Source organism: Barbatula barbatula (assembly GCF_947034865.1).
Source record: "Barbatula barbatula genome assembly, chromosome: 14".
Classification (NCBI taxonomy): domain Eukaryota; kingdom Metazoa; phylum Chordata; class Actinopteri; order Cypriniformes; family Nemacheilidae; genus Barbatula; species Barbatula barbatula.
Window position 1 is genome coordinate 18,431,937 of NC_136777.1, and position 27,928 is coordinate 18,459,864.

A 27,928-nucleotide genomic window follows, 5' to 3' on the forward strand; every position below is an offset into this window, starting at 1 on the left:
GGCGTTGTGATTGGTCTACTGTAACTTCAGATGAATGGCGTGACTTTGTTCACGCCTGCAAGAGTCGTCGGGATTTCCTATCATAATTTCTATTTTTCAAAGTAATGCATACATAAATTGAATCAAAATATTTGATAGTGTTGTGAATATATGTGTGACAAGGTAGTCATAACAACATATTACATGTTATTGTTGTCAATAATCAGACTTTCGAAATCTATTTATTAATCTCTAATCTCATTAATCTATTAATGTGCACGTTTTCCAAATTAATAGAAAGTCTTTGCACAGTTGTACGTTATCTGAAATTAGCAGGACAACGAAGTCAGAGGAGGACGCAGTGTGCTCAGACTTTGCCCCACCACGCCAGTATAAAGACTGCGATCTGCTCTAGTCCCGTTATACGCATCACTCATTACGCGTATTACTGTATGTGCTTTTCTTACACTCTTACACTTATCTACGAAGTTTCGCTATACTGAGTAGGCTACGAAAGAACAGAGGTAAGATGCATTTGAATATTTTTTTACTGGTCAATGTTAATGTCATTGATGCGTTAGGCAGGATGACACGCGTGTGAAATGCATCTGAAAACGACAATAAAGATTTAAAGGGTAAGACTTTGGACTTTTTGGTTTTAGTGTTTAGCAAGCAAATCTGAAATAGTTTACTTTGGATGGAGTTCTATTGTATAAAGCAGCTCATTTTGGATATCTGACGGCAAATGTGCCATCTATTTGTCATAATTCTTGTTGAAGTATTATGCATCCAGTCGAGCTTTTCCTGACGGTATGTGTGTTTATTTGGCGAATTTACAATGTGTTTGTGTAGTGTATCTGCAAGTTACAAGAGCATGTAGGCAATAAACAAAAACAGCTTCATTTTGTTGTGGCAGCCTCTGTCCATGTAAAGGGCTCAAGAGAAAACTAGCCTCTTTCATGAAAGTACACTTCTGTAACTCTGATGGCAATAAAGGCTTCATGTTTTAGAGACCTGTCTAAGCACACTTGATGCTTTATGAGGGCAACAAGACAATAAAGAGAATTTAACACGAGAGACAGTAGTCGATAAAGTTTTATATGCAGTAAGGTTGACTTCTACAATCCCTTTAGACAGGTCTGATATGTTCTGGTACTTTTACCAGTTTAACTTCTTTAATTACGCCATTATGCTACAGAACCTTTAAAAACTTTACTAATCTCTATGTGATTTCCATCAAAGGTTGAAGATGGAGACCTTTAATCACAGAGTTGACAGATATATTGAATCTTGGATGGGACCAAGGGGTAAGAAGAATACAACTTTTACCATCTTTAAATTGTCTTTCTTTCTGCCTTTTGATTTTTTGATGGTGTCTTTTACATGGTAGACATGTCTGATGCCACTAACATGGCAACATTTGGCAGTGTTTAGTTATTTCCTCAGAAACACATGTAAACATAACTTTTCTAGACATAAATAAGCCTGTTCACACCAATAAAAACGACTAAAAGGATATAAGGATAAAAGGGTAACTATAATAATAACAGCGTCCCCAACATTCAGTTTATTCCAAGTTTCACATTTTAGTCCTCCTGTTCTCTAAAACAACTTTTAAAACTTGAAAGTTCTGTAAAAGATTGTAATGATGATTTAGCCAGGCAGTGTATCACATTTTGATGTGCAATATGCACCACAGTACTGTGTACGCTACAGCAGGGTTTTTCAACCTTGATTATGCCTTTGACCTCCAAATTAGATTAACCTTTTGTGAGGTTACCTTTTCTAAAATACATGTCCATTTGTAATATTTTATGTGTAAAGAAACATTAAAAATTTGTTAGATAAATAGTATATGTGAAATTATACAAATAACATGTTTTCACTATGAGTGCAAAAAAACTGTAGAGAGAAAATCTCACTAGAAAGAGACAAAAAATGAACAATTCTGAAAACTATGCATGTAGCAAAAAACAAGATACACACTTATAAAACAATAATAATGACTTTAAAAAGGTTTGCTTGATCTTTTTTTTCCTGAAATTTTCCGGGGACCTATTGCAACCTGCTGGAGGCCCCCTGAGTGTCCCCAGACCCCGGTTTGAAAACACCTGCCCTACAGTATATGGTCATGTTATCGGAGAATAACCACCACGCAGCATCAGGCCAATTTCAATTATTAGAAAAATCAGCATTAGAAAATGAAACGTTTTTACTTTATTCTGAATGGATGACTTAAAGCCATTATAAAAACTATAAAATGCAGAAATCACACCAGTCTCTGCAGATTTTCAATGTTCCTACAAGGCTTGGTTATTTTAAAGGTGTAGATAAATAATAACAATAAATGTATTGTACTTTTTCTGTTGCATATATTTTTTTTTGTCTATTTTAGATCTTCGTGTTCGGGGATGGCTTCTACTGGATAACTACATCCCCACTTTTACCTTCACTGTTTTGTACCTTCTGATTGTGTGGATGGGACCAAAATACATGAAGAATAAACAGGCATACTCCTGCAGAGCTCTGCTTGTTCCATATAATCTCGGGCTGACGCTTCTGTCATTCTACATGTTCTATGAGGTCGGTTAAACATAAGCATTTCCTCAAAATGGCACAGGATTGAAAAGATGTTTTGTAGTATTTGCAAATTGATTACTGATTATTGGTTAAAGAACTCATCTATTATTTTGAAAATGACAATTAAATTACAATTATTTTGAAAATTAAATTTTTTTCCTCTGGAATTGTGCAACAATCCAGTTCAGTACGAAAACATTTTGGGTTTAGGTTGTTTAGGCAAAAAATACTGAATTGAATTTAGCAGTTGTTCTATTTTATTTTAACAATACAAATGGACTTGGCTTGCACCCCACATTTTGAATTTTCAGAAATTCAAGACAGTTTTGATATTTGACAGATGAATTTCAATAAGCCTTGCTTCTTTTTATGGTGTATCACACAATTCATGTGACTGGTAAGATGTTATCATTAACAGGATCCGTGTGCACCTGCTGTATTTGTGCATTCAGGGAAATAAACAGTGTATGGCGTATTTGCATGATGCAACAGAACGGAGTAATATAGGGTATGCATTGACGTCACTTTCCCATGTGAACATGCCTGGACACGCCCCCTTGTGCGCCAGGACACGTTCCCCTGAGTGGAAAAACACACAGCAAAATGGCTGACAAGAATAGAGAAGAAAGAAACCGGCACTAAAACAAACAATTATTTGCTGAAATTACAAGCAGCTGGACTCAACAGTGAGCCTTACAACTTCCCCATGACTTACGAAGGAATCAGGTGTTCCTGGACACTGTAATGTTGCACAGAATTGCGTTTTCTAATATTGTGAGCAGTCATTTTGCTGAATGTTTTTCCCCTCACACGGGCGCGCTCTGGTGTGCTCATGTGGTGTTCACGTGGTAAAGTGACGACACGTCCATACCCTCTATAGCTGAGTCAAAGACAGAATGCACCTGAAAGTCCAGAGTCCTCTCTTGCATAATTTGCACTTTTTTTCACGACATCTGGATTGCAAAACTGACACATACACTGGCTTTCTCAGCTTTAAATTTAGGATAAGCACAGATATGTCCGGAGCATTAACCTTTTTAGTTTTTGAGGTTTTCTCTGATCTCACATTTGCTTAATTCAGTGATGGGTTTGTCACTCTTTCTACACTCTTTCCCCTTTTATTAACAATTAACTAAGTGCATTCAAAAGAGATGTAAAAGTTCACCCGCAACATAACGGCAGAGGTTTATAACTTTTATCTGGGGTTTTGGATACAGTGCAGAACTTGTTCCATTTAAAACATTAGATCAAATGATTCTTATCACATTAGTAAGCACAGTTCCTTAATTTTATTTATGTAACTATGTGGACAATAGAGCAGCTCATCACTTTCATCAACTAAATCGAGATCTGGCTCTGAGTGTACTGTATACGGGTATTTTATGCTTGTGAAAAGGGGCGTAGCCAGCAGACGGGCCTGATGCTTAATGAATTGGATTGACATCTGTGTTAGCCAATTAGCAGTTATCTTGCCTGAGCCATTTCGCGCGTTTTAGTTTGTTTTCACGATTTGCACTTTGCATCAAACTAATTTTTTATAAACAATTACATATAAAAACAGGAGAGAACTCCTTAACCAACCTGCACTTAAGGACAATAGATGATGCTCACATAACCACAACCACGGATATAATATTGCTTCTAGATTCTGAGCCATAAATTGGTACGGAATCATCAACCGACTTTACCTATGACTACATGCAGGCCACAGATTAAGAATTCAGAGGCCCCTGGGCACAAGTGTTTTATGGACGATAAAATGTCCTCACCGCACCTGCCCCGCGTTATCTCCCTGTTAGTTTCCCTTTGGTGTTCATTCCCGTCACCTGCCCTCTATCATCATCCTTGTTAGTGTCGTTATATAGTTCCCTTCTGTTTATTGTCCCGTGTTGGTTCATTGTGTTATCTAGCCTCGTCGTGTCTCGTCTTGGATTACCATGGTAAACATCTGCCTGTCGTGTGTTTGGACTTATTATTTATATTATCCTGGACCTTGGTTGTTTTGCCCTCTCGTGTGAAGTTTTGTGTTTGAACCTTGTTAGTTTGTTTGCCCTATTGCGGGTAATTAAAATTTTTGGTAATTAAATAAATGTGCTTAGATGATTAAATAAGTGGCATTTTCGTTTTACCGAAAATTTGAATAAAGGTGTTTAGGTAAATAAATAAAAACGAGATAAATTTTAATGCAAGTCTAATATTAATGCAATAGGTCTACTTGTTAAAAACGTGTTTGTGACTGAGACTTTGTAGTTTGTTGTTGTGCTGAGTGTGTTGTGCTGCACTGCAGTTTATTTAAAAGATAAAAAATTAACATCCAAGACCCGCTCACTTTTGCCCAGGCCCGTGCAAAAAATTCCTAGCTGTTCTGAACCCAGAATCTTCCATTCTGCAGTCACTCCAATGTTTGAACAAGTGTGTTATTCAGACAGAGACAGTGAACAATAACAGACCCGGCGTGCACTGTCAGAAGAGAGATGCTGAGAACAAGGTCAAACAGTTTAGAGAATTAAAAGAATTGATAGTTATAATGGTCAATTTCTGTACAACTCGGCAGTAAAGATATTTCCATGCATCAGCCGTACATCTGCAGACCAGCGCAGCTGTGCATTTTGTGTTTGACTTCAGTTACGTAGAAAATATGTTTAAAACCCTTGTTGGTGTGCAAGGGCTCTGCAATAAAAAAATATCAGTGTTCAGTCCAGTTCTGTTTTTCACAACATTGATTTACATTTTATTATAATATATGTATTTGTATTCCATGTAAAATCTAACCTTTAGCTTTCAGTGATGCTGAGCGTTGTCATCATAGAAAAACACTTCAAGAGACCACTTTAAAATCATTTTCAGTATTTCTGAATACGGTTTAAATGAAAGGTTCAGTTTTGCTTCATATTGTGAACTAGGGAACTTTATCCCAAATTCAAAATGAAAATATTGTTTTAATTTGCATTTATATTAACAAAAATAATCATGTTTGCAGATCTTGAAGTTCATATCCATATTTAAACGACACAGTAATATTATTGTTGTTGATTCTCTAAATCTTTCACATTGCTGTTGGGGGATTTGGTGTCTGTTCAAATTTATTAGATACTTGACTGCAGTTGCTAAAATACATGCAGAATTGTTGATTGTTGTTGTTGAACTGGAGTGGTTTCTTCATATTTCCACAGCAGTATTTCACTAAATGGTTTCCATTTTAATATATTATGGAATGTCACAGAATACCATTGTAATACCATGTGTTTTATTTATTAGAGAGGGTTGTTGTGGATATTTTTTGACACAACCAATCAATTACATGAACATCTTTGGTGGGTAGACCGGAATGATGTCAAACTGATGATGTTGTTTGTTGTAATCCTTCTGTCTACAGCTAGTGATATCAGCACTTCAAGGCGGTTACAACTTCTTCTGCCAAAACACCCACAGCGGAGGAGAGGCTGATAATAGGGTAAAACAACAACACTTCAACAACATGGCTTTATTCCTTTATCATTGATTAAATGGTTTGTCCATGCTACTAAAATTATGTTTCAACATTTATTCTGGTTTTCGCAGCAACCTTAACCTTGTCGTTTTAGTAGCAAATCATGCAATAGGTTGTTTGCAATCACGTGGTGTTGATGCGAGCGCAGCTGGAGGCTAGCTAGTGATTTTCTCCATAGGAATTAACTTTCACAAACTCAAAATACCTATATTTAATGACCTAAACACCAGATAAGCCCAAATTTCTTGTTATAAACACTAGCTTCTGTTAAAAGAACAAACCCTTATTGACAGGATAAATTGAAAAATCGTGTGTTCCCCACAGAAGTAAATAATAAGGAAAAAGTTTAACATACTAAAACAACGAAAAGCAACAACCAAAAAACGTTTTTGTTTATCACTGATATCAAACATAAACATGATAACATAATAATACTTTGTATTAGCACCTATTGTATTATTGCTCCTGTATGACATATCACTTTATTACTCCCTGAACTCTTTGTAAGACCCTTTGGATAAAAGCATCTGCTAAATGACTTAATGTAAATGTAACAGAAAAGTTGAGTTCTCAGTTTGTCGCTGCCTTAAGCCACGTCATGTGTTTTTTTTATAATGCACCTCTATGAAGATCAAGCTTAACGTGATACTATTTGTATTTTTCCTCTCTGTTGTTTAATTTCATGATATAATTCATTCATAAGTTTCCTCCTACGTCACTATTTAAAAAAACAGCACAACTAAGGGCTGTGAAATTGAATTTGAATATATGTAGAGTGATGGATAAAGAATGCGATGGATAAAGAATGCGCTGCATGTTGTTTGCTTACTTTGCTTACAGGGTAAACTTTGCTTTATTCTACATGTCATAATATCAAGGAACTATGCTTCGAACCACCTGTTGTTCCAATCACGCAACTTTGTGATGCTGCTTGCGATTGATCGTTAGAACGATGGTTTGGGAAAACACTTAAAACGTTGAACTATGCTGGAACGATGCATATTTGGCAAACAATGCTTTTAGGAAACACACCCCATACAGATCGAAAGTTTACTTTGGGCCAGGCTTGTGCGTCTGATAAACCATCTATAAAGGTTAACAGCTTGTGTGACTTGAGACATTGGTATTGTGATATCCTTAATGTTGTTAATTCTGGAAACACTTTTAATCTATTTTCACCTGTTTATCTCCAAAGATGATGAATGTCCTGTGGTGGTATTACTTCTCCAAACTCATTGAGTTTATGGATACTTTCTTTTTCATCTTGAGGAAAAACAACCATCAGATCACTTTCTTGCACATTTATCATCATGCCACCATGCCCAACATATGGTGGTTTGTCTTGAACTGGGTGCCATGTGGCCACTGTAAGTTTCTCACTCTAAATCACCGCTGATTTTGCTATTAAGTATTTTAGGATGCATTTCAAAAATATACTGTAAAAAGTTTTAAGGCAAGACTATTTGTACTATGCCTCTCAAATTGAAATTTTACTGCTCTGTAGTTTAGAGTTATATGCACCATTGCTGCCTATGAAACCTAGTGTTTGAAATATTTTTTTCCTTTCATCACTAGGCAATAACACTAGGCAATAACATTAGCAATAGCTTGTTCACAATTCACTGTTTCTACACAGAGGTCAATTTAAGCACTGAGTGCAAATCACAGAAGGCATCGGCTATTTGCATTAAGTGTTAAGTTTCTTAGCGATATGCTGTTAACACTTAATGAAAATAGCTGTATTTGCTTTGTATAGGGTTTATATAGTGGCAGATGATGTTACTATTTGCACCTCAGTATTGTTGTGCATTAAACATTATGCAATAATTACAGATAATCATTATATTTATAAAACTTATTGAGATATTAAAGCCCTACACCTACACCTACACCTACCCCTAACCATACCCTAAACTTTATGAATAAAAAATAATTTAAAGTCTTAAATCTATTTTATTGAAAAAAATGCCTTTATGATCTGTAAGGTAATAGAAAAAGTTTAAAGAGTGTTTTCTACAAGAGGTAGACTGGAACCCCAGTCTCCCATGCCAAGCTATACAGACTTTACACCTTACCCCAGTGGAGTCACTGTTTGACATGGCGTCGGTCTTACACTTTCTCTATTCCAATCACATATTGGGTGGGTCGAGTTAGTGAAAACAGTCTCTGCCTACAAGGCGGGATATTTGTACTCTGTGTAAATAGACACTCTGTTTATTTTATTTGACTTCAAATCTGATTTATTCTGTTCCATTTTGGTCAAAACCTCGTGTCATGTATGTGATGTATTCTTGTACACGGGGCACTTTGAATGTAATAATAATACGGATATCTCTCTTTTTCTATTAGCGTATTTTGGTGCAACGTTCAACAGTTTTATTCATGTGCTGATGTATTCGTATTATGGCCTGTCTGCTGTCCCTGCCCTGAGACCATATCTGTGGTGGAAAAAATACATCACTCAAGGGCAGCTGGCAAGTACCCAGATCCTTTTAAGAGCTTCATGCTTTCATTTCAATAAATGCCAAACAACCCCTTCATTTTTAATGGCTATTTCCATTTAACTGGACTCTGTGGTTTCTGCTGGTAATTAGTTTCACCAAGTTTTAGGTTTTTCAAACGTTTTTGATGATATCAATTTTAAGCCAATAAAACCAATAAGGTCTTCAGAAGATCTTTATTCCAGGACATGTGAGAATTGCTTAACATAGCTGAAACATCTTTACACTGTAAAATGTGAAACTTTGTACCAACTTGTTACAAGAAATTTTATTAGTTTTTCTCCAATTATATTTATGGCTTGGTTCAAATAAAAATGTATACATTTCAACGAACCAGTATTGTTGTGATCAGTGTTTGCTTTAGTTGGGCTCTTGAATGTATTTGAATGATTAGCTTCCATTGTCTGTTGTGACAGTGTGTTAAAATACATTTTAAACTAACAAATTGATGACTGTTATCATTGTGTGGTTATTTAAATAATTGCTCAGGAGTGTGTTATTAATGTGTGAATATTGTGTGATCTAACAGTGGTTCCTTAAAATCAACAAACTAATTCAGATAAACTGCAATGCAGGCTTCGAGTCATGAAAATGTTTTGTACTATAATGTTACCCAGCATTGCTACATGAAGCGTTCTTTTGTTGATTGTCACCATTGTTAAGATTCAGATACTGATTCTTGATGTCTAATTGAGTCAGCAATTTAACATTTTTTTTGAGTGTGTTGATTAGTTCATATTGTGTATTAAGTACCACTGTTCAAATCTCACACATGTTAGATCACACAATAGTCATACATTAATAACACACTCCTGAGCAAGTATTTAAATAATCACACAATGAAAACAACCATCAATCACTTTGTTAGTTTAACAAATGTATTTTAACACACTGTTACAACAGACAATGACAGTTTATAAAGGGATAGTTCACCAATCTTTTCTGGACCTTGGCAAAACTCACACCATGGTTTAAATAAGGAGGCCTGGAAAGCTCTCGGATGTCACCCAATATCTTATATTATTTGTCCTCCGAAGATGCCAGATGTTTTCTTAACATGTTTAATGTCATGAAGGTGAGTAAAAATCACACAAAGTTGATTGTTGGGTGAACTATCCCTTTAAAATATATTCAAGAGCCCAACTAAAGCAAACCCTTATCACAATAATGATGGTTTTTTGAAATGTATACATTTTGATTTGAACCAAGCCATTAATATAATTTGAGAAAACTAGTAAAATGATTTGTAACAAGTTGACGTAATTTTTTTTTGAAGTTTCACTTTGTGTTAAATGTATGCATTTTTTGTCAAAGCAACAAGAAATGTGTTAATTGCAAACATACTGTAGCTAACACAGACAGATGTTGTGCTAAGTTAACTGTGTAAAGAGTTTAGTAAAATTGTATTGAAAATACTTTTAAGCAAATCTAAAAAAATCTGTAAAGGCTGAACTGTTATGGCTTTTTCCTGTTTTACTGTAGGTCCAGTTTGTCCTGACTATGTTGCAAACATCTTGTGCTGTGGTTTGGCCATGTGGTTTCCCTATGGGCTGGCTTTATTTCCAGATCGGCTATACGATTACTCTAATCCTGCTCTTCGCAAACTTCTACATCAAGGTTAACGAATCCTTATTTTAACATTTTGAATATTTGAATGTTATTAAAAATAAAGCCTTAAAATGTTTTAATCGTTTTCTCCACAGACTTATAAGAGAAATGGGGGATTAAGAAAAACTGATTTCTCAAATGGATCAGTAAACGGTTACACTAATGGGGTGAAGCCCAATGAGAATGTTAAAAACAGGAAATCTCGTTCAGATTGACAGCAGTTTCTTCAATTGCAGCTCTGTCATAAGCATCTGTGTAACACAGCAAAGAAGTTATCCTTATTAATTCACTATAATACACTATTTGCACAGCCCAGCCTCTTGTTATTCATATTGAATCAAAACAATTAGAGGAAGAGAGCAGTACAACAAATAAGGTCCAATTTAGTACACGACTCTTGAAAGAGGCGAGCCTTAATAATGTAATGATTTGCACTAGTGCCTTAACCAAGCTTGTTGTTTGTAGATATGAGGACAAAAACAATGTATCCAAGCAATTAACCAAATAGGGTAATGCCACATTCATTGAGCAGCAGTGGATACAAAGTAGTAGACTTGACAAGAGCATAGACAGATGATCACATGTTCATTAAATGATAAAACAGGAATAGAAAACAAAGTCCTTTTTGCTTTAACATACAGTAACATTTTTGTTTGATTTTAATTTAGTGGATAAATGTATGTTTACATAAAAAGTACTGTTTTCATTATACCTTTCGGTTTTGCCTTATCACTCTTGATTCTGGCCTGAAATGTAACCTGGATGTTTTCTGACAGATTCCACAAGGTTAATAGCTCGAAAACAATGAATACATACAAAGGTTTACACACACTCAGTTATTTTCTGCATTATATTAGCACAGATCTGTCTATTGCAGAATGTAGTATAATAGCAGTGTATGTACTTCAGCATAACAAAGCTTTATTAAAGCATATCTACCACAGTTTAAACACCTGTGAAATGTCTAATGTCTCATTTGTGCTGTTCTGTCTCACATGAGCTAGTCACAGTGCACACATAGACATTTTTATAGTATTATGCACTACATAGTATATTATTACTGTGCTACATACTGTCATCTACAATACAGAGTTTTTATAGTTATGCAGTTTTTTATATGCAATTGTCTCCAAATGCATTCTGCTTTGTAAGTTAAGACTTTCACTCCCCGCACGTTGATTTAATTTTTGACATATTGTACAAATCTGCAGTTACATAAATATTTCCTCATTTCTCCTGGTGTCAAAATATTGTTTAATGAATTAATTTATTTACTGTATGTTGTTTTCACTTTTACTCTGTCAGCAGATAAGCAGTTTTATTTACTGTCACCCTCTTTGGTCTCTTATCTTATTGTAATATCTTTTTTTGTCTCTTATTTTATTGTAAAATCTATATACAGTATGTGGTGAATGCTACAATGGGTAAACTAATTGGTTCTTTATATATTTACTTAATTGTTCTCTGTTATAAAACAAACACACAGTAAAATTATGAGACTGTTATCTACATCACACACTAGATCTGTTTCTGGAAGCATATTTGTTTAAACAGACATTCAAACCGATGGTAGAGTAAAGGGGTGTAGCTATTACAATGCTGTTAAAATTATGCATCTCCTGTTAGAAATCTACTCTATAGCTTTCTCTTTATCACTTATATACTTTATTATAGAAGTTAACATGGATACATTGTTTCATAGTGAAAAGTTGGTGTTACATTAAATATGCCAGAGGTACACACTTGAATGTAAAGTTTTGAAAAGATAATTCGTTTTGGAATAACATGCACTGATCAATTGTGCAAAGTAAACCCAGTCGTGCATATTTATAAAGTAAATAGGGTCACTTTTATTTTGATGTTAACTTTCAGAATTAAAGAGCATAATTTACCTACATTTACATGAAAACCAGCAAACACAATCTAGCTCATTTATTTGTCTGATTCAGTTACCAGTAGACATATTCCGGAAATTCACAGAAACAAACTGAACATTCATTATATATATTTATATACATTATTTTCTATCCTTTGTAATAAGATTGTGACAGATATAAATGTATTCACAAAAACAAAACATAGTGCTTTTAGCTACAGTTAAGACTATAGGAATCTAAAAAGTCACAACATTCTTTTATATTGATAAGAAAAAGCTGGAAGCAGTAAGAAGAGTGAGTGGAGGTGGCAGTAAGGTGTCTTGCATGCATCTCGTGGGTCGTCCTACAGCGGATGCTCGGAAAAAGCTGTGTAGCTCTTTACTCGTGCAAAAAACAAAGGTGTGTACATTTTGTCCACATCAAATGCAGTGACTACCGTCTCTCCAGTTGATCTGTGTGAAGAAACATACGTACTGTAAGAAAGCATAAAACATTGCAATAGCATATATACAACAGCAGCTCATACTGCTGAATTGTAAAATAGTAATACTGGATTGTGGCATTAAATAATAAACTTTTTTATTACTTGTATTATTTAGGTTTCATACGATTATCAATGTGGTGAACATTGAAATTAACAGAATTTCAGATGAATATATCCCATTAAGCAATCATGCTAAGATTGGTTATGCTTTATTGTATAAATAAAATTTTAAACATCCAGTATCTCAAAGAAGTGAGTTCACCCGATAAGTATCATAACAATATGATAACAGATCATAAAATAGAAATGCTCGGTCTGACAGAAACATGGCTAAAGCCAGATGATTATACTACTTTAAATGGGTCTGTCCCCGAAGATTATTATTATAAAAATGAGCCGCCTAAAAGGCAGTGGTGTTGCTGCACTCTACCGTAACTCTTTTAGCATTTCCCAGAAGTCTAATCCTAAATACAATTCTTTAGAAGTCATGGTACTTCATGTATCAACACCTAATACTAAGGATACATCCTTAAAATGTATTCTGGCTATTGTATATAGGCCTACAAGGGCACCACACAGATTTTATTAAAAAATTGGTGGGTTCTAATCAGAAATAGTACTGGTCCTTGTTGTTGGTGACTTTAACACCCATGTAGATAACGATACAGATGCTTTAGGAATGGCTTTTAAAGACACTCTTAACTCCATGGGCGTTAGACAACATGTGTCAGGACCCACTCACCTTCGTAATCATACTTTAGATTTAATACTGTCTTACAGTATAAATGGAGATGACAGCAGAGCGAAGACATTTCGGATCATTATCTGGTATCATGCTTGCTTCACTACCCTATGGTTGCAAATTGAACTCCTAGTTGCAAATCAAACTCCTAGTTACAAATATGGTAGAACAATAACTTCGACTACAAAAGGTGCGTTTCTTGATAATTTGCCTGTATTGTCTCAAATCTCAAGCATGAGTAAAAAGGTCGAAGATCTTGACTTTACCATTGAAATTTTTAACGCCACCTTCTCGGAAACGCAAGACAAAGTTGCTCCTCTGCGCTTAAAGAAGATTAAAAATGACAGCCCGACACCGTGGTATAATGAAAAAACTCAGGCTCTAAAGAAAGCGGCACGAATATGGAACTCAACTTTAAGAAAACTAAATTAGAGGTATTCCACAGCATGTAAGGATAGTCTTTGAAAATACAGGAAAGCCCTAAAAACGTTGTAGATCCGCCTACCTTTCATCACTAATTGAAGAAAACCAGCACAACCCTAGGTTTTTATTTAACACAGTGGCTAAATGAATCGTCAGCGACTTCTGATTCTGTATACCAGCATAGCAGTGATGAATTTATGAACTATTTCACAAATAAAATCCAAGATATTATAGAAAAAATAACTATGCAACCAGAAGTGAAACCCGCTGAACAAACGACTAATTACAGCACCAATAAGGAGAAATTGTGATTATTTTCACCCTAGATCACGATGAACTCTCTAAAATCATTAGATCATCTAAATCAACTACATGCATGCTAGACCCTATACCTACAAATCTATTGAAAGAGATGCTCCCAGAAATTATAGATCCTCTTCTTAGCATTATTAACTCATATCTGACACTGGGACATGTGCCTAAAGCATATAAGGTGGCTGTTATGGGCCCTTAGTAAAAAAAAAAACAGCTCAACCCTGGATAACTAGTTAACTACAGACCTATTTCGAATCTACCTTTCTTATCTAAAGTTCTGGAAAAAGTAGTCTCAACTCAATTATGTTCCTTCCTCCAAAGGAATGACATCAATGAAGATTTCCAGTCTGGATTTAGAGCACATCACAGTACAGAGACTGCTTTGATCAGAGTAACAAGTTGTATCTCCTTATTGGTGCTGCTAGATCTTAGTGCTGCATTCGACACCATTGACCACAGCATGCTCCTACATAGACTCGAAAATTATGTCGGTTTTAAGGGAATAGCTTTGAAATGTCTTAGATCTTATTTATCCGTATATTTATCCGATCTTATTTAAAGTATAAATTTACTTTAAAGCATCGCATTAACTTTAAAATCTTTTTTATTGCCTATAAAGCCCTGCATGGTTTCCTCCTCAATACTTGAGTGAACTTCTCTCGTCAAGTGCAGGCGGCAGATCCTTCTCCTATCTAGTCTTCCCCTCACTGTGCGGGAAGCAGACACACTCTGTCAGTTTAAATCTAGACTAAAGATGCATCTTTTTAATCTTGCATACACTACACTATCATAATATATATATTCCGAAGGTTTAGGCTGCAATAGTTAGATCAACCGGAACCAGGAACACTTCCAATAACAACTGATGTATTTGTTGCATCAAAGAGTGCTGAACAGTACTCTTCTCTCAGCCAGTCTTGTCTCATTGTTCCAAGGTTAGTAGAGCAGGCAGGATGCAGTCCTGACAAATTCTGTGATGATAAAGCTGGACAAAGGACGTGGCGACTTTACAAAATTATTAACTAGAATTGTTTGGTCAAACTTCTTGACGCGCTTTGGACAATCACTTAGATATCTAAGTACAGTCAACCAAATTATTTTGTTTGGTTTCACATTTAGACAAATTTTGTTCAGTATATTCAAAACAATGCATTCTTCTGCTTCTACTAAAAAAAACTTTATTATGAGAACAATTTGAAATTGTATATTTTTACAGAGTAGGTTAGTTTTTCTTAGAAAGGAAAGTTGTTTAATGTGTTGTTCTATATTCTGTATAAGCAGTTTTTCATGGCAATTATAACAGCAAATAAAGAAAATAGTTTTCTTTTGTCCTTTTGCCAGAAACTATTCAAAGGTTACTCTCTTAAGGCAGTGTGCATTTTTCATGTAGCCTTTAGATTTAAAATTGGTAAACTGTTAAATTAATTGCTGAAACAGATCTAATTATACAATAATTTCATTAGTTTCATTAACTAAGCAAAAACAAATGTTTAGATTTTTACAGACCACATTGATCCCACCTATGCAAAATCATTCAATTTTAGCTCAATCTCATCCATATTAAAAAAAATGTCTAATAATATTTTACCTTTGAACAATCACCTACATATTGAACAGTGACACTGATTTTTGAAGGGTTAATGAGTTGCTATATGTTTTTTGGTTTGCTCTTTGATGGCATTTTTAGTTCTGGTTTTTGCCAGTTCTTTTCCATCCGATTATGAATTTGTGGAGGTCCCATTCTTAAAAAATACACAAAGTTGTTTTGAAGTGATATTTTGAAATGTTACTGTCCTTATATACCACATGCGCTTGTTTTTAAGTAGTACATCTTTGTAGTTAGTAAATGTAAAACATTTGTCACTCTTTTGGTAGTCTTTTGCAGTTGTAACAATAGGCCTGTTTTCAGGTTTATAATTTGGCACTAATAATAAAAGATTTTTCACAACGAGAGAGCAAGCTTAAGAATTCGTCATATCTTAGTAAAATCTTGTTGTGTGTGACTCCGTCTGTGATTGTCGAATAAATACACTTGAGATGTGTACAAGAGCTCACGACCTACCGACTGTCCGAATTTGTACCGTGTACACCCACCTTTTGTGAATTCACTCCCGCATTTAAATGCGGTTGTCACTCCCGAAACTTTAGAGTGTGTGTGTTTACATTGGCCACAATGAAGTACAATTTTAGAATTAATGTTTAGCAAGTGGACAGCACTGTCATTTTTGGAAAAAGCTATTTCTTTCCAGCAACCAATTGATATCAGGGAAACTTCTATTCTGCTGTATTATAACTCAAATGTGCCAGATACCTGTAGGTGATGTAACAAGAATGGTGGAGCCACTCCAGCTTATTGAAGCGCTGGCATCCTCCAGAGGATAACTGCAGTCCTACATGAAAGGAGCGCTCTGCTTCAGGAACAGGGTTCCGCCTGAAGAACCGGCTCCTCTGATAGTCTGCAACCTTCTGTTGAAAGATGACCTTTCAATTAATTTTGTTTGTAAAAATACTAAACTAATAGAATAGCACTGGTGGGAAAGAAAGCAACGTATTAATGGGCAAACCAACCTCCTCTTTTCTCTTGGAGACAACAACATACACTTTGGTTTGATTGTCCGTATCCTGGGACAGCCGATATTGGCCAAACAATGTGGAGTCAATCCTGTGGAAATGAAAGACTTGATACCAGCCTCTCAAGATTTTAAGTCATACAAGAAACTAGGCTCATCATTTTAAAATGGAAACATACCTGGGGTTCTTGCTCCGCAATCTTGGAACTGTGACCAAAGGGTCTTCGGGTGTGGTCAACATTATCACTTGACCATCAGGGAAGAAGCGCAGGTACCTGAAACATCAAGTTTTGTGAAACCCTGACAGTATTAAAGTATTTCATTTCGAATCCTATGAGATGAAAAAGATGATAGCTCACCTGTAGTACTCTACCTGGTGCCAAGCCCTGTAGAAGCCATCAAGAGACTCTTCACCCTGACGAATGTATGAGGTTCTACTGATGTAAACACCTGTATTAAACCACAGGTGCCTTTTTAGGTGCTGTATGTGCTTCACACTTCACAGTCGCACATTATGTATCAAGCATGCATGCTTACCATCAAAACGTACACGTGGTCTCTCCAAAAACATCTCTCTCCAGGATGAAAATGGAAGCATTTTGGTGCAGCTCCGCCCCCACACTCTCAAACAGGCAGACCGCCAAATCTCAGGGTCCCTGCAAGAAGACACAAACATTAATACATTTATAATTCACATTTTTCCATCAGCCTCACTGTACTGCCATGGGGTGTGTGTAACTGCATCTGGAGCTGTGCAGATCAGTTGGTGTATCTTAGGTTTTACAGGAAAGCAATCTAACAGTAGTGCTTTCAAATCTCTCACGATTACTGCTCTGGTAGTGAAACCTGAAACCAAGGATAACGCAGACATGAAGCTATTGACATGCCATGTTGACACGTGATAAGGTAGGTGATGGGGAATTTCTCTATATTCAAACATTGCTGGAAATGTTTGGTAACGATAATGTAAGTACACACAGTGCTTGATTTGTTCAAGCGCTGGTACACAGTAACAGCACTTCTATATTTTAGTCTTTAGCGTACCTTCACTTCTTCTTACGTACCTGCACTTCTCACATGTTGCCTGTACTTTCTCACTCAAGGTAAAATAGTCATTGTGTGTGTGATTAATAGTGATGAAATCCTGCTACATGGAGGGAGCACTTATGCTAAATTCCAGGCAACTGGGATTTCAGATAATTCCACCTCAAACCCAGAAATAAATGCCTAGAACGGCACCGAAGTCGGATATGGGACCTCTAAACTCTAAGATCGATCAACCCTGGCCTATTATAGGAATATGGAAGGGTCTGTAATACTTTCAGAAAGCGTAATAGCTTACAACTCCTATAGACAATCCTTTATAAAGCTACACTCTGGTCTTCCCTCCGCTTTTTTGGCTAAAGATTAAAGGCTATTATCTATTATCCTTAGCGCGGAGCTACCCATTTCAACAGATTGTTTCTAGCATATAAGGCACAAGATATGACTGTGTGTATATGCTGGATTTAATTAACAGATCTATTATCACAGGTAATGTAATAAAAGGACAATTATTTGGTAAAATATGCATTAAACATTATTAAATCAGTTATTTGGTAAATGGTGCCTTTGGAAAAAATAATATATTTGACCAGTTATGTCCAAATACTTTTTTTCATTGTAGAAATTACAAATATAGTAATCATTTGCACATATAGCAACGTGAACAAGAGAGTACAAAACGTTTTTCCCACTTCCAGCATTGAGTACACACGTGAACAAAATATTTAACAGTGCTAGTGGTTTTTGTATTTTTTTATTACTTTAGGGGATAGTTCACGCTAGTTTAATTTCATCATTTATTCGTCCTCTTGTCATTCCAAACCTGTATGACTTTCTTTTTCAGAACACAAAATATATTTTAAAGAACACTCGCAACAACACCATTGACTTCCATTGTTTGAACAAAAAACAACCGAGAGATTTCTCAAAATATCTTCTTTTGTGTTCCACATAAAGCATTTTCTGGTTTTAAAGGATACAAGGGTTTAATAAATGATGACAGAATTTTTTTGTGTGAATTTCAGTCTTGAAATGTGAGTTGTTTAGACCAGGGGTCGGCAACCCGTGGCGCTCAAGCCGCATGTGGCTCTTCTGCCCCCCTACTGCGGCTCCCTGCAGTCTTTATAAGGCCCTGTTTATGCCTGGTAATAATACGCTTTCTTTTGGTAGATCGGAACACATGTGGACGAAAGAGGCAGATGCACCTGCTGCTGTAATCCATCTATTTTGTCCACTTTTGTCCAGATTTCTTCAAGAAATACTTTGTGTGCGTATGTAAGAAATTGAATGGTGAGAATACATTCTGCTTAGTAAATTTTTCGTCTTTAAACCAAACTGTTTAACTACCGGCATAGTTTAAATCTTGTCTGGCTAGGGCGCTTCTCATAATGTTTACGCATGATGGCGAGTCGGCGGTCTCTTGTGGCTTTCATCAAACACTGCAAAAACAAAGGCCAAAACAAAAGTTCACAGAAAAAAGCTGAAGTCTAAATCAAGCAGCGCGTGCAACACCACATCGCAACCCTCCTGTTGCCAGGCAACACTCCCATTTCTTTCCAAGGATAAACATTTATAAATTGCTAAATACAATAAAAATGGCACTATATTGCAACTGGGTAACTACTACTTCATATGCATAACAACATGTGTTATAGTAATTTAAAGGTTACATATATTTTGTGGCCAGACACACTTTATTTGGTGGGAGCGGGCCCAAAATGGCTTTTTGGTCGCAAAGGTTGCTGACCCCTGTTTTAGACATTCGGATAGTGATTATTATAGGACCAGAACAGCATCAGGTTGATTTACTGTTTTTTATCACACAACATCTCTGACATGTTATGTTATTTAAACATGCCAGGTGAATACGTTTTAAATCAAATTATTTTTGCCATGAGAGCTCACCTAGCACAGATATAGAATCCCCTGCACACCAGAGAAAGCTGCTCTAGGGCTCGGAGGTCCAGGTCACATGACACCACCCAGCGGAAGATATACATGAGGACCTCAAGGGGCAAAGCTGTAGACATGAAAAGACAAACTTTCAGTTCAACTGGTACAGTCTGTGAAATCCAAAGAGACAGGCAGCATTGTGAAAATTACCTGAAATATGCACCTGAGAGGTGTCTGTCTCAGGCTCACAGAGCTTCATTGTGACGTCTCCTAGTGTCAGCTGCTGTTGGAAGTATGCAAGTAGATCATCGATCTCCCCGTCATTTTTGTTTTCTTCCAAGCTAAACAGATTGTGACAATTAAACACGTATCTCACACAAACAAACCTGTCATGAACGCATCCACCATTGTTTATTCCATATTTAATAGAAATAAGAATTTGCTTTTGATTTTTTATTCAACATAATTTTTTAAATAATAAAACAAATGAAAATATCATGAACAAAAATGATGGGACCCCTAATCTAATATTTAGTTGTAAAACCTTAAAAGGCAATCGCAGTAAGCAAACATTTTCTGTAGCTCTCAATGAGACTTCTGCACCTGTTAACAGGTAGTTTGGTCTATTCTTCCTGAACAAACTGCTCCAGCTGTCTTGGGTTTGATGGGTGCCTTCTCCACACTGCAAGTTTCAGCGCTTTCCATAGACGTTTGATAGGATTCAGATCAGGACTCATAGAAGGCCACTTCAGAATAGTCCAATGTTTTGTTCTTATCCACTCTTGGGTGATTGGTGTGTTTTGGGTCATTATCCTGTTGGAGGACCCATGACCTGTGACAGAGCTTTCAGACACTGGGCAGTACGTTTCGCTCCAGAATGCCTTGATGGTCCTGAGATTTCACTGTGCACAGCACAGATTTACAGCACCCTTTGCCAGATGTAGCAAAGCAGCCCCAAAACATAACCAAGCCTCCTCCATGTTTTACTGTAGGTATGGTGTACTTTGAAAGCTTGATTGTTTCGTCGGTGAACATAGAGAAAGCTCCAGTTTTGACTCATCTGAACTGCTGCCATCAGCAGCCAGTTCTCTACGCCACCATCTGTCGAACCCGCCCACATCGCTGACACGTGTGTGCTCCCTGCCTTTTCTCCTCTGTCTGAAGCTGATGTCTCAAAGATCGTTGGCTCCAACCACCCTACCACCTGCCCACTGGATCCCATCCCCACCCATCTCCTCCAGGCCATCTCTCCAACGGTTGTGCCTGCTCTGACCCACATCATCAACTCTTCGCTCACCACTGGGACATTCCCAAAGCTTTCAAAGAGGCCCGCATCACACCGCTTCTAAAGAAACCCACCCTGGACCCTACACTGCTAGAAAACTACAGGCCTGTCTCCCTTCTTCCCTTCATCGCCAAAGCCCTGGAGCGAGTTGTGTTCAATCAGCTCTCCTCCTATCTCATGCAAAACAACCTCCTGGACAGCAATCAGTCTGGGTTCAAGACCGGTCATTCCACAGAGACTGCACTGCTCTCAGTCATCGAAGCCCTGAGACTGGCAAAAGCATCATCCATGTCTTCTGTGCTCATCCTACTGGATCTGTCTGCTGCCTTTGACACTGTCAATCATCACATCCTCCTGGCTTCTCTCAGTGCTATGGGTGTCTCTGGAATGGCGTTGCAATGGTTTGAGTCCTACCTCTCGGGTAGGTCATTCAGAGTATCCTGGAGAGATGAGGTCTCCGCGTCCCAACAGCTCAACACGGGGGTGCCACAGGGCTCAGTGCTTGGACCGCTACTCTTCTCCATTTACATGACATCCCTCGGCTCGGTCATTCAGAAGCATGGCTTCTCCTATCACTGCTATGCGGACGACACACAACTCTACTTGTCATTTCAACCGGACGATCCGACGGTCGCTGCTCGCATCGCGGCATGCCTTAGTGACATCTCGCTTTGGATGAAGGATCATCACCTGCAGCTAAACCTTGCAAAAACAGAACTGCTTGTGATCCCGGGCAACCCAAAGATTCACCACAACCTTGCCATTCAACTAGGCTCATCAACGATTACACCGTCCAGCACAGCCAGAAACCTGGGAGTGGTAATCGATGATCGGCTTAACCTCACAAGTCATGTTGCCAGCACCACCCGGTCCTGTAGATTCATCCTCTACAACATTAGGAAAATTAGACCTTTCCTATCGGAGCACTCTACGCAAGTCCTAGTCCAGGCTCTTGTCCTGTCCAAACTGGATTATTGCAATGCGCTTCTGGCTGGACTTCCTGCTTGCACAATCAAACCTCTCCAGATGATCCAGAATGCGGCGGCAAGAGTGGTCTTCAATGAACCGAAGAGAGCGCATGTAACTCCGCTCTTCATCAGGTTACACTGGCTCCCTGTTGCCGCCCGCATAAAGTTCAAGGCTTTGCTCCTGGCCTACAAGACCAACACCGGATCTGCACCATCGTATCTCCACTCGCTAATGCAGATCTATGTTCCTGCCAGATCACTGCGGTCTGCAAAGGAACAACGACTAGTGGTACCATCCCAAAAAGGAAAAAAGTCACTCTCCCGTACCTTCACTGGATCTGTTCCACATTGGTGGAATGATCTACCAGCTGCTACAAGATCAGCAGACTCGGTTGCCATCTTTAAAAAACACCTAAAAACGCATCTCTTCCGTCAACACGTTGCTGATTGAGTTTTTCCTAATTCTCTTCCCTTTCCTTCTTAAAAAAAAAAAAACATTTACTAACCTCACTATTCTTAGCTTTTATACTGTGCTAGGCTTTAATGGACTAGTTTGATGCACTTATGTATTTTCGTTGCCTATGTTGTTATAATTGCTTCCAATGTTTCCTCATCTGTAAGTCGCTTTGGATAAAAGCGTCTGCTAAATGACTAAATGTAAATGTAAAATCTGTCCAAAGGACATACTCCCAGAAGGATTGTGGCTTGTCAATATAAATTATTTATATTTTTCTTTCAAAAGTGAAGTCCTCCTGTGTCTTCTTCCATGGAGCCTACTTTTGCTCAAAAAGCGACGGATGGTGCGATCAAAAGCTGACGTACCTTCACCTTGGATTACAGTTTATATCTGTTTGGCAGTTATCCTTGGTTCTTTTTCTATCATTCGCACTACATTTACATTTATTCATTTAGTAGACGCTTTTATCCAAAGCTTACAAAGCGCTCATAAGCAATAAGCGATATGTCATACAGGAGCAATAATACAATAAGTGCTAATACAAAGTTAAAAATATACATAAATTTGAAATATCACTATAATCCAATTATCTATATTCTTTTCTAAGGGGGGACCAGCAAATGCGTCCAGGCCATATTCAAATATCTTTGTAGAATAAGCAATAATTAATCTCTTTCCACTGCTTCTTTGCTTTATTCTATGACATACCACAGGCATGCAAGTATACATGATACAATAGCATTTAATTCCATCACTCTTCAGGAGGAATTAAGCATTATTTCAATGAGAAATCTTTTATAACTTTTTTCAGCATTTTGGGGATTTTTAGTGGCCACTAATTGTGTTTGAGAATTGCAACCAATCTCTCAGTCCTCACCTCACCCTTCCCTTTCGAAACAAGATGGTGGCTGCCACAGTAAAAAAAAAATGTCGTCAGCTGAGACTAGGGTGGCCATACGTCCGGATTTTGGCCGGACAGTCCGGATTTTAAGCCCTCTGTCCGGCATCTGGCGCAGCCTCAAGCTGGACACTCATTTGTCCTCCTTTTCGGAGTTGCGCTTAATCTGCCTTAAAAAACACGCTCTAAAACCTTTGTTGGGACGCAGCAGCGGTCTGACGCTGTAAGATCTCTGGTCAAACAAATGATTGGCTGAAAGAGGTGTCAAATATATATCTGATATATCATTGGTTAAAAATGTAAACAAGCCTCCACGACGTGGAGTCCACGTGCTGGCTACGTCAAATCATAACGTTAAATTGCTGAAACGTCAGACATCATTTAATCCGGAATGGACAAAAGACCACAAATTCATATCAAAAAGCAGTAGAGATGCTTTCCATGGATTTTGCACACTATGTCGCTGTGAAGTGGACGTTAGTAGTAAAGGGAAAGCCGCCATTGACCTCTTCTGTTACACATAGGTCTACGTCAAGATATGTTGAAGATCAAATTGTCTGGCAATGAATAGAGTAGGCTATTACAGAATCACTGTATCATGATAATACAAAATAGTATTGTATTTGCGAGTACACCAGATGCAGTTATTCTTGCCTCATTAAATGCCACAAAGTGTCCTCCTTTTTGGTGTTATGGAAATGGCCACCCTAGCTGAGACGCTTGTTGACGCAGGGAAGAGAGCAATCAGGCTTTACAGCAGAAAGACGTTGGAGGGAAAGATCGTCTAAAAATTTTATTTCCACTGGGGACATGTCCCCCTCACTTTCAAAATCCTGTTGGTGTCCCCCTTACTTTCAAATTAGTTTGATTTAACCACACGCCGTCATCACCACAGAGGTAGGCTTTAGGACTGAGCAGGACACAGTCTACCTTTGTCGATGCGCGCATCTCGTGTTCACTCTAAAAATAGATCACTGAAAGATTATTTTCAATCACTTGTTTTAATTGAATTAAATAGAAATGTGTTTTTAAGTGGTCGATGTTTCGGTAGGCTATGTTAAGCTGTTTCCTTAAGATGGACTTCTATGGGGAAGAAACGCATAACGCCTGATTTATTTTTTTACTGTTTAATAAATAGTTCTTTTAAAAGCAGTTAGTGTTATGACAAGGCTTGACAGAAACGTGGGCTTCCCTGGTCGTTGTTTAGGTATGTTAAATCAGTGGTGTAATTTACGTCATACGCTGTATACCCACTAGAAAAGATCAAGAATTTCCGTATACCCACTAAAAAATAAGGGCGACGATACGACACAACGTCTTTTTGCGACTCACTGACTTTGGTGCAACCGGGAAATGAAACAAAAGGTGATCATGAAACGCAAGCATAGACTATTTGATTGTAAATAAGCTTGCCCATGAAGCTGCATATAGCATCGCTCCGATAGCATCGCAGGGTCTCGATAGCGTTTCTCTGTTCCCCGGTGTATATATTTTCTGTTGTTATAACTCACCCTACTTTTTAAAACCACTGCACATTCTTTAATAAAATGAGCTTGTTTGTTCATTAACATAACTGTAAACTGATTGCTGGCATATTAATTCAATTGTAAAAGAACATAAAAGAAAAACATTTTCCCCGTTTTGTGTCCCCCACTTCTCAAACCAAAGGTGCACCCTTGGTTGCAACTACAATTATTTTACTGTCAACTAATCTAACGAAAATAATATCTATTAGTCGACTAATCTAACGATTATTTTTCAGATAAATCTAATAAAGATTTTTTAGATTACTTTATTAATCCTTTGACAAACTTTCCAATTACAATTCTAGTATTTTCTTACATTATAAAGCAGATCATACTTTTACTCCACTACATTACATAAATAAATGCTGTTGTTTAAACATTTTAATCCGTGATTACATTAAAATCAAAATATTCTTTGAATGAGGTAGTTTAATTTTAAAACTAAAAAATACAGTTTTTTATGTACTTAAGTACTGTATTAAAGGTAAAAACATCTTACATTTACTCATTTGGCAGACGCTTTTATCCAAAGCGACTTACAAGTAGTTTTTTACAGTGTCACATTACTGCAGAGGAATCAGGAGTAAGATGCCTTGCTCAAGGGCACTTCAGTCATGACCTGCTGGCACTGAGATTTTAACCTGCAACCTTCTGATCACAAGCCCAACGCTCTAACCACTAGGCCAGATCTGACCCCCATTTTCAAATGTGTTTATGAAAGAATAGAGCATGACTCCATTTTCAGTCTCATCATTAAATTGAGTAAAAGTAAAAACACTATTATCTATCTCTGTTTATTGCACAAAACTCACCGTATATAAGACTCCAATGCAGAGTGGCATAAAAGCGTGCATGAGCATCCTGACCTCATAATGATGAGCTTAATGCATTCGCTTCTTTATTTAAATTTATGCGCATCCTGGATGCACAATCAGTGTTCCCCTACCATTACCTTAGCGGGGTCCTTGAAGGTCAAGTTAATTTTATTTTCTAAATAGTAGCAGATCACAAGAGAAGTCATTTAAGGTAACCTTTCCTATAGATCATATATTTACCTTATTCTTCAAACTAAATTATGGTATATATCTTATTTACACAGCAACATGTCATTTCTGGCTCACGGATTTACAATTCTCTGCTCTCTGCATCGAGTTCTGCCCGATGCAGAACTTTTATACATGAGCAATATCTAGCCTGTTAAATATTTCATATCAAAGCAAAAAAAAGGATATTGAACGACTTTAGAAACCTGGAAAACACTACATAAAATGATCTTATATGTCCTGGTTTTTCAAACAATTTGAACATCGGATATACTGAACGATAAACAGAACTTACTAGTTCCCTCCAACCCGGTCTGGATCAGGAGTTCTGCTATAGTTGATCTTAAACTCAATGTCTGGCACCAGCAGCATTGCACTCTTGTAGTACTTGATGGCTGTGACATAAAAATACTAAATTATAACTTTTTCTAATCTATTTTGTGAAAATCTTTTAAAAACAAACCTTCATAAACAGCTCCATTCTGTTCTTCCTCAACAGCCTTTAAAAACAGATCTCGGGCCTATGAAAATGACAGGTTAAGGTCACGTGACCGGGTCATCATATCGCTTTTAAAATATATTGATAATGTGTACAGTGAATGTCTCAAATAATCATGTTCGTGTACCTTTTTCTCTTTAGCTAATTCCTGCTTTCTCTTCAGGTCGGCAGTTTTAGAGAAGCTTCTCTGTTCACCTGCACCAGGCTTAAGCTCAGACATCCACTTTGCCCTAAAAGCACTGAGCTCCAACTGAAACATCAATCATCAACTATTCAATAGGTCAACAATCATTGTTTATCTGAAATAAACCTTTTGACCAATGAACTTCCATGTATTTCCCAATCGTTCATGGACAACGTTAAAAAAAATTAATTGAGATTGTGCTTCTGCTTCAATTTGCTTCACATACGCAACCAAACACAGTATGATATATAGTGAAATGCTTGGTACCACAGTATAAAATGAAATGTTTAGGAATAACAGTTAAAGTTGGACTAAAATCAGGAATAAAACTGAATAACGTGCGTGAAATTTTGAAGATTTCTTTATTTTATATTGTATATGTCCTTGTTTTGATAAATATTTTTTGTGGATAATAAAAATTTTACTATCAATATTCATCTGCACTAATTATGTTATATGTTTTATATAGCTAAACCAGAATTAAGATAGTTTCAACTTTCTTTCACATGTCTAAAAACACACACAGGTTCACTAACTTGCATCATTGAATCCTCAGTTTTTTCATCTTCCTCTCCTTTAACAGTGCCATCAGTATTTTGGTTGCTTTCAGCCTAGAAATAGCATTTGATCAGTAACTCCATACAGAATCCAGCATTACACATGACAAAATTAAGCAAGTAGCAAAGCTCTTTAATTTAAAACTATAAGCAAGTCCATGTTTGGTGTGAAAATAAGACTGACCAACCAAACAGTCACCGTCACATTTATTTATTCAATGCATGTGAACATAGTTTTAAGACATTGTTTTGATTTACAAAACTTTAGAAACCACATTAATGAGGAAGCTTTGTTTCGTTTAATTCTGACAGAACAATTACACGTCATGACTGCTAGCATGCTAATGTTAATGCCTAATTAGCATGCTGGCTAATCCTAGAAACACAAACTTTACTAACCATATCAGCTTATTTAGTTCGTTTTTAGGTCGCGTTTAACGTGCTTTCAACAAACTATTTACAGATCACGATCAGAAAACCGCATGCAACAACGGACAAATTTGCGAGCTCGACAAACGGCAGCCATCACGATGAGTTAATCGACAACAATACTCTTTGCTTCAGCCAAAGCTCAAACTTCTGCGACAAAATAACATCCGCTTCAGTTTTAGAATAAATGTCACGAACGTTAGTCTAAACGTCAAAATAAAAGTCACAACCCTGAGAGTGCATGTGTCTGACAGTGCATCTCGTCTGCAGACAGATGCTATTGGCACAGATATCAAATGGTTTGTAGCCTGAACCCGCTGTGATCTAAACGTTAAGTTGATTATTTACCCCTGAGGTTTAAAGAAATGTTAAAGCTTTCAAATTATAATAGGCATCTTGTTTACTTGTGACATTTTCTTTATTTATAAAAGAAAAAATAACTGTTTATTTATCTTTTTGTAAATATAAATTGAATCCTTACCGTTTGCATTGTTTTTATTTATATTATATTTGTATACATATTTGTTTAATTCAGCATTAGCATTTATCTCCCAGATACAAACACTTTATAAGATA

The 27,928-nt window shown here is 36.9% G+C and overlaps 2 protein-coding genes across 2 annotated transcripts; one reads left to right on the plus strand and one right to left on the minus strand.

Annotated features, from left to right (window-relative positions):
* Window positions 1–20: 20 nt before the first annotated feature.
* elovl5 (ELOVL fatty acid elongase 5) lies at window positions 21–11,823 on the plus strand. The gene is made up of 8 exons (XM_079472667.1): window positions 21–503; window positions 1,222–1,286; window positions 2,375–2,562; window positions 5,936–6,013; window positions 7,245–7,416; window positions 8,399–8,523; window positions 10,033–10,167; window positions 10,254–11,823. Exons 2-8 carry the CDS (start codon window positions 1,229–1,231, stop codon window positions 10,371–10,373), a joined length of 876 nt encoding a protein of 291 aa, XP_079328793.1. The 5' UTR covers window positions 21–503; window positions 1,222–1,228; the 3' UTR covers window positions 10,374–11,823.
* fbxo9 (F-box protein 9) lies at window positions 11,810–27,646 on the minus strand. Its single transcript, XM_079472666.1, has 13 exons — window positions 27,323–27,646; window positions 26,903–26,977; window positions 26,310–26,432; window positions 26,147–26,204; window positions 25,979–26,078; window positions 19,717–19,847; window positions 19,519–19,633; window positions 17,107–17,225; window positions 16,929–17,019; window positions 16,749–16,844; window positions 16,568–16,661; window positions 16,311–16,465; window positions 11,810–12,487 (listed from the first exon to the last, which is right to left on the minus strand). Exons 1-13 carry the CDS (start codon window positions 27,323–27,325, stop codon window positions 12,379–12,381), a joined length of 1,269 nt encoding a protein of 422 aa, XP_079328792.1. The 5' UTR covers window positions 27,326–27,646; the 3' UTR covers window positions 11,810–12,378.
* Between the last annotated feature and the right edge of the window lie 282 nt (window positions 27,647–27,928).

Excerpts from the sequence above, each read along its gene's own strand:
- elovl5 (XM_079472667.1), top strand. The coding sequence starts at position 1,229 with ATGGAGACCTTTAATCACAGAGTTGACAGATATATTGAATCTTGGATG. Across the intron at positions 1,287-2,374 it reads ATCTTGGATGGGACCAAGGG|ATCTTCGTGTTCGGGGATGG; the intron begins GTAAGAAGAATA and ends TGTCTATTTTAG. Across the intron at positions 2,563-5,935 it reads CATTCTACATGTTCTATGAG|CTAGTGATATCAGCACTTCA; the intron begins GTCGGTTAAACA and ends TTCTGTCTACAG.
- fbxo9 (XM_079472666.1), bottom strand. Across the intron at positions 26,205-26,309 it reads AATTAGCTAAAGAGAAAAAG|GCCCGAGATCTGTTTTTAAA; the intron begins GTACACGAACAT and ends TCATTTTCATAG. Across the intron at positions 26,079-26,146 it reads GAATGGAGCTGTTTATGAAG|CCATCAAGTACTACAAGAGT; the intron begins GTTTGTTTTTAA and ends TTTATGTCACAG.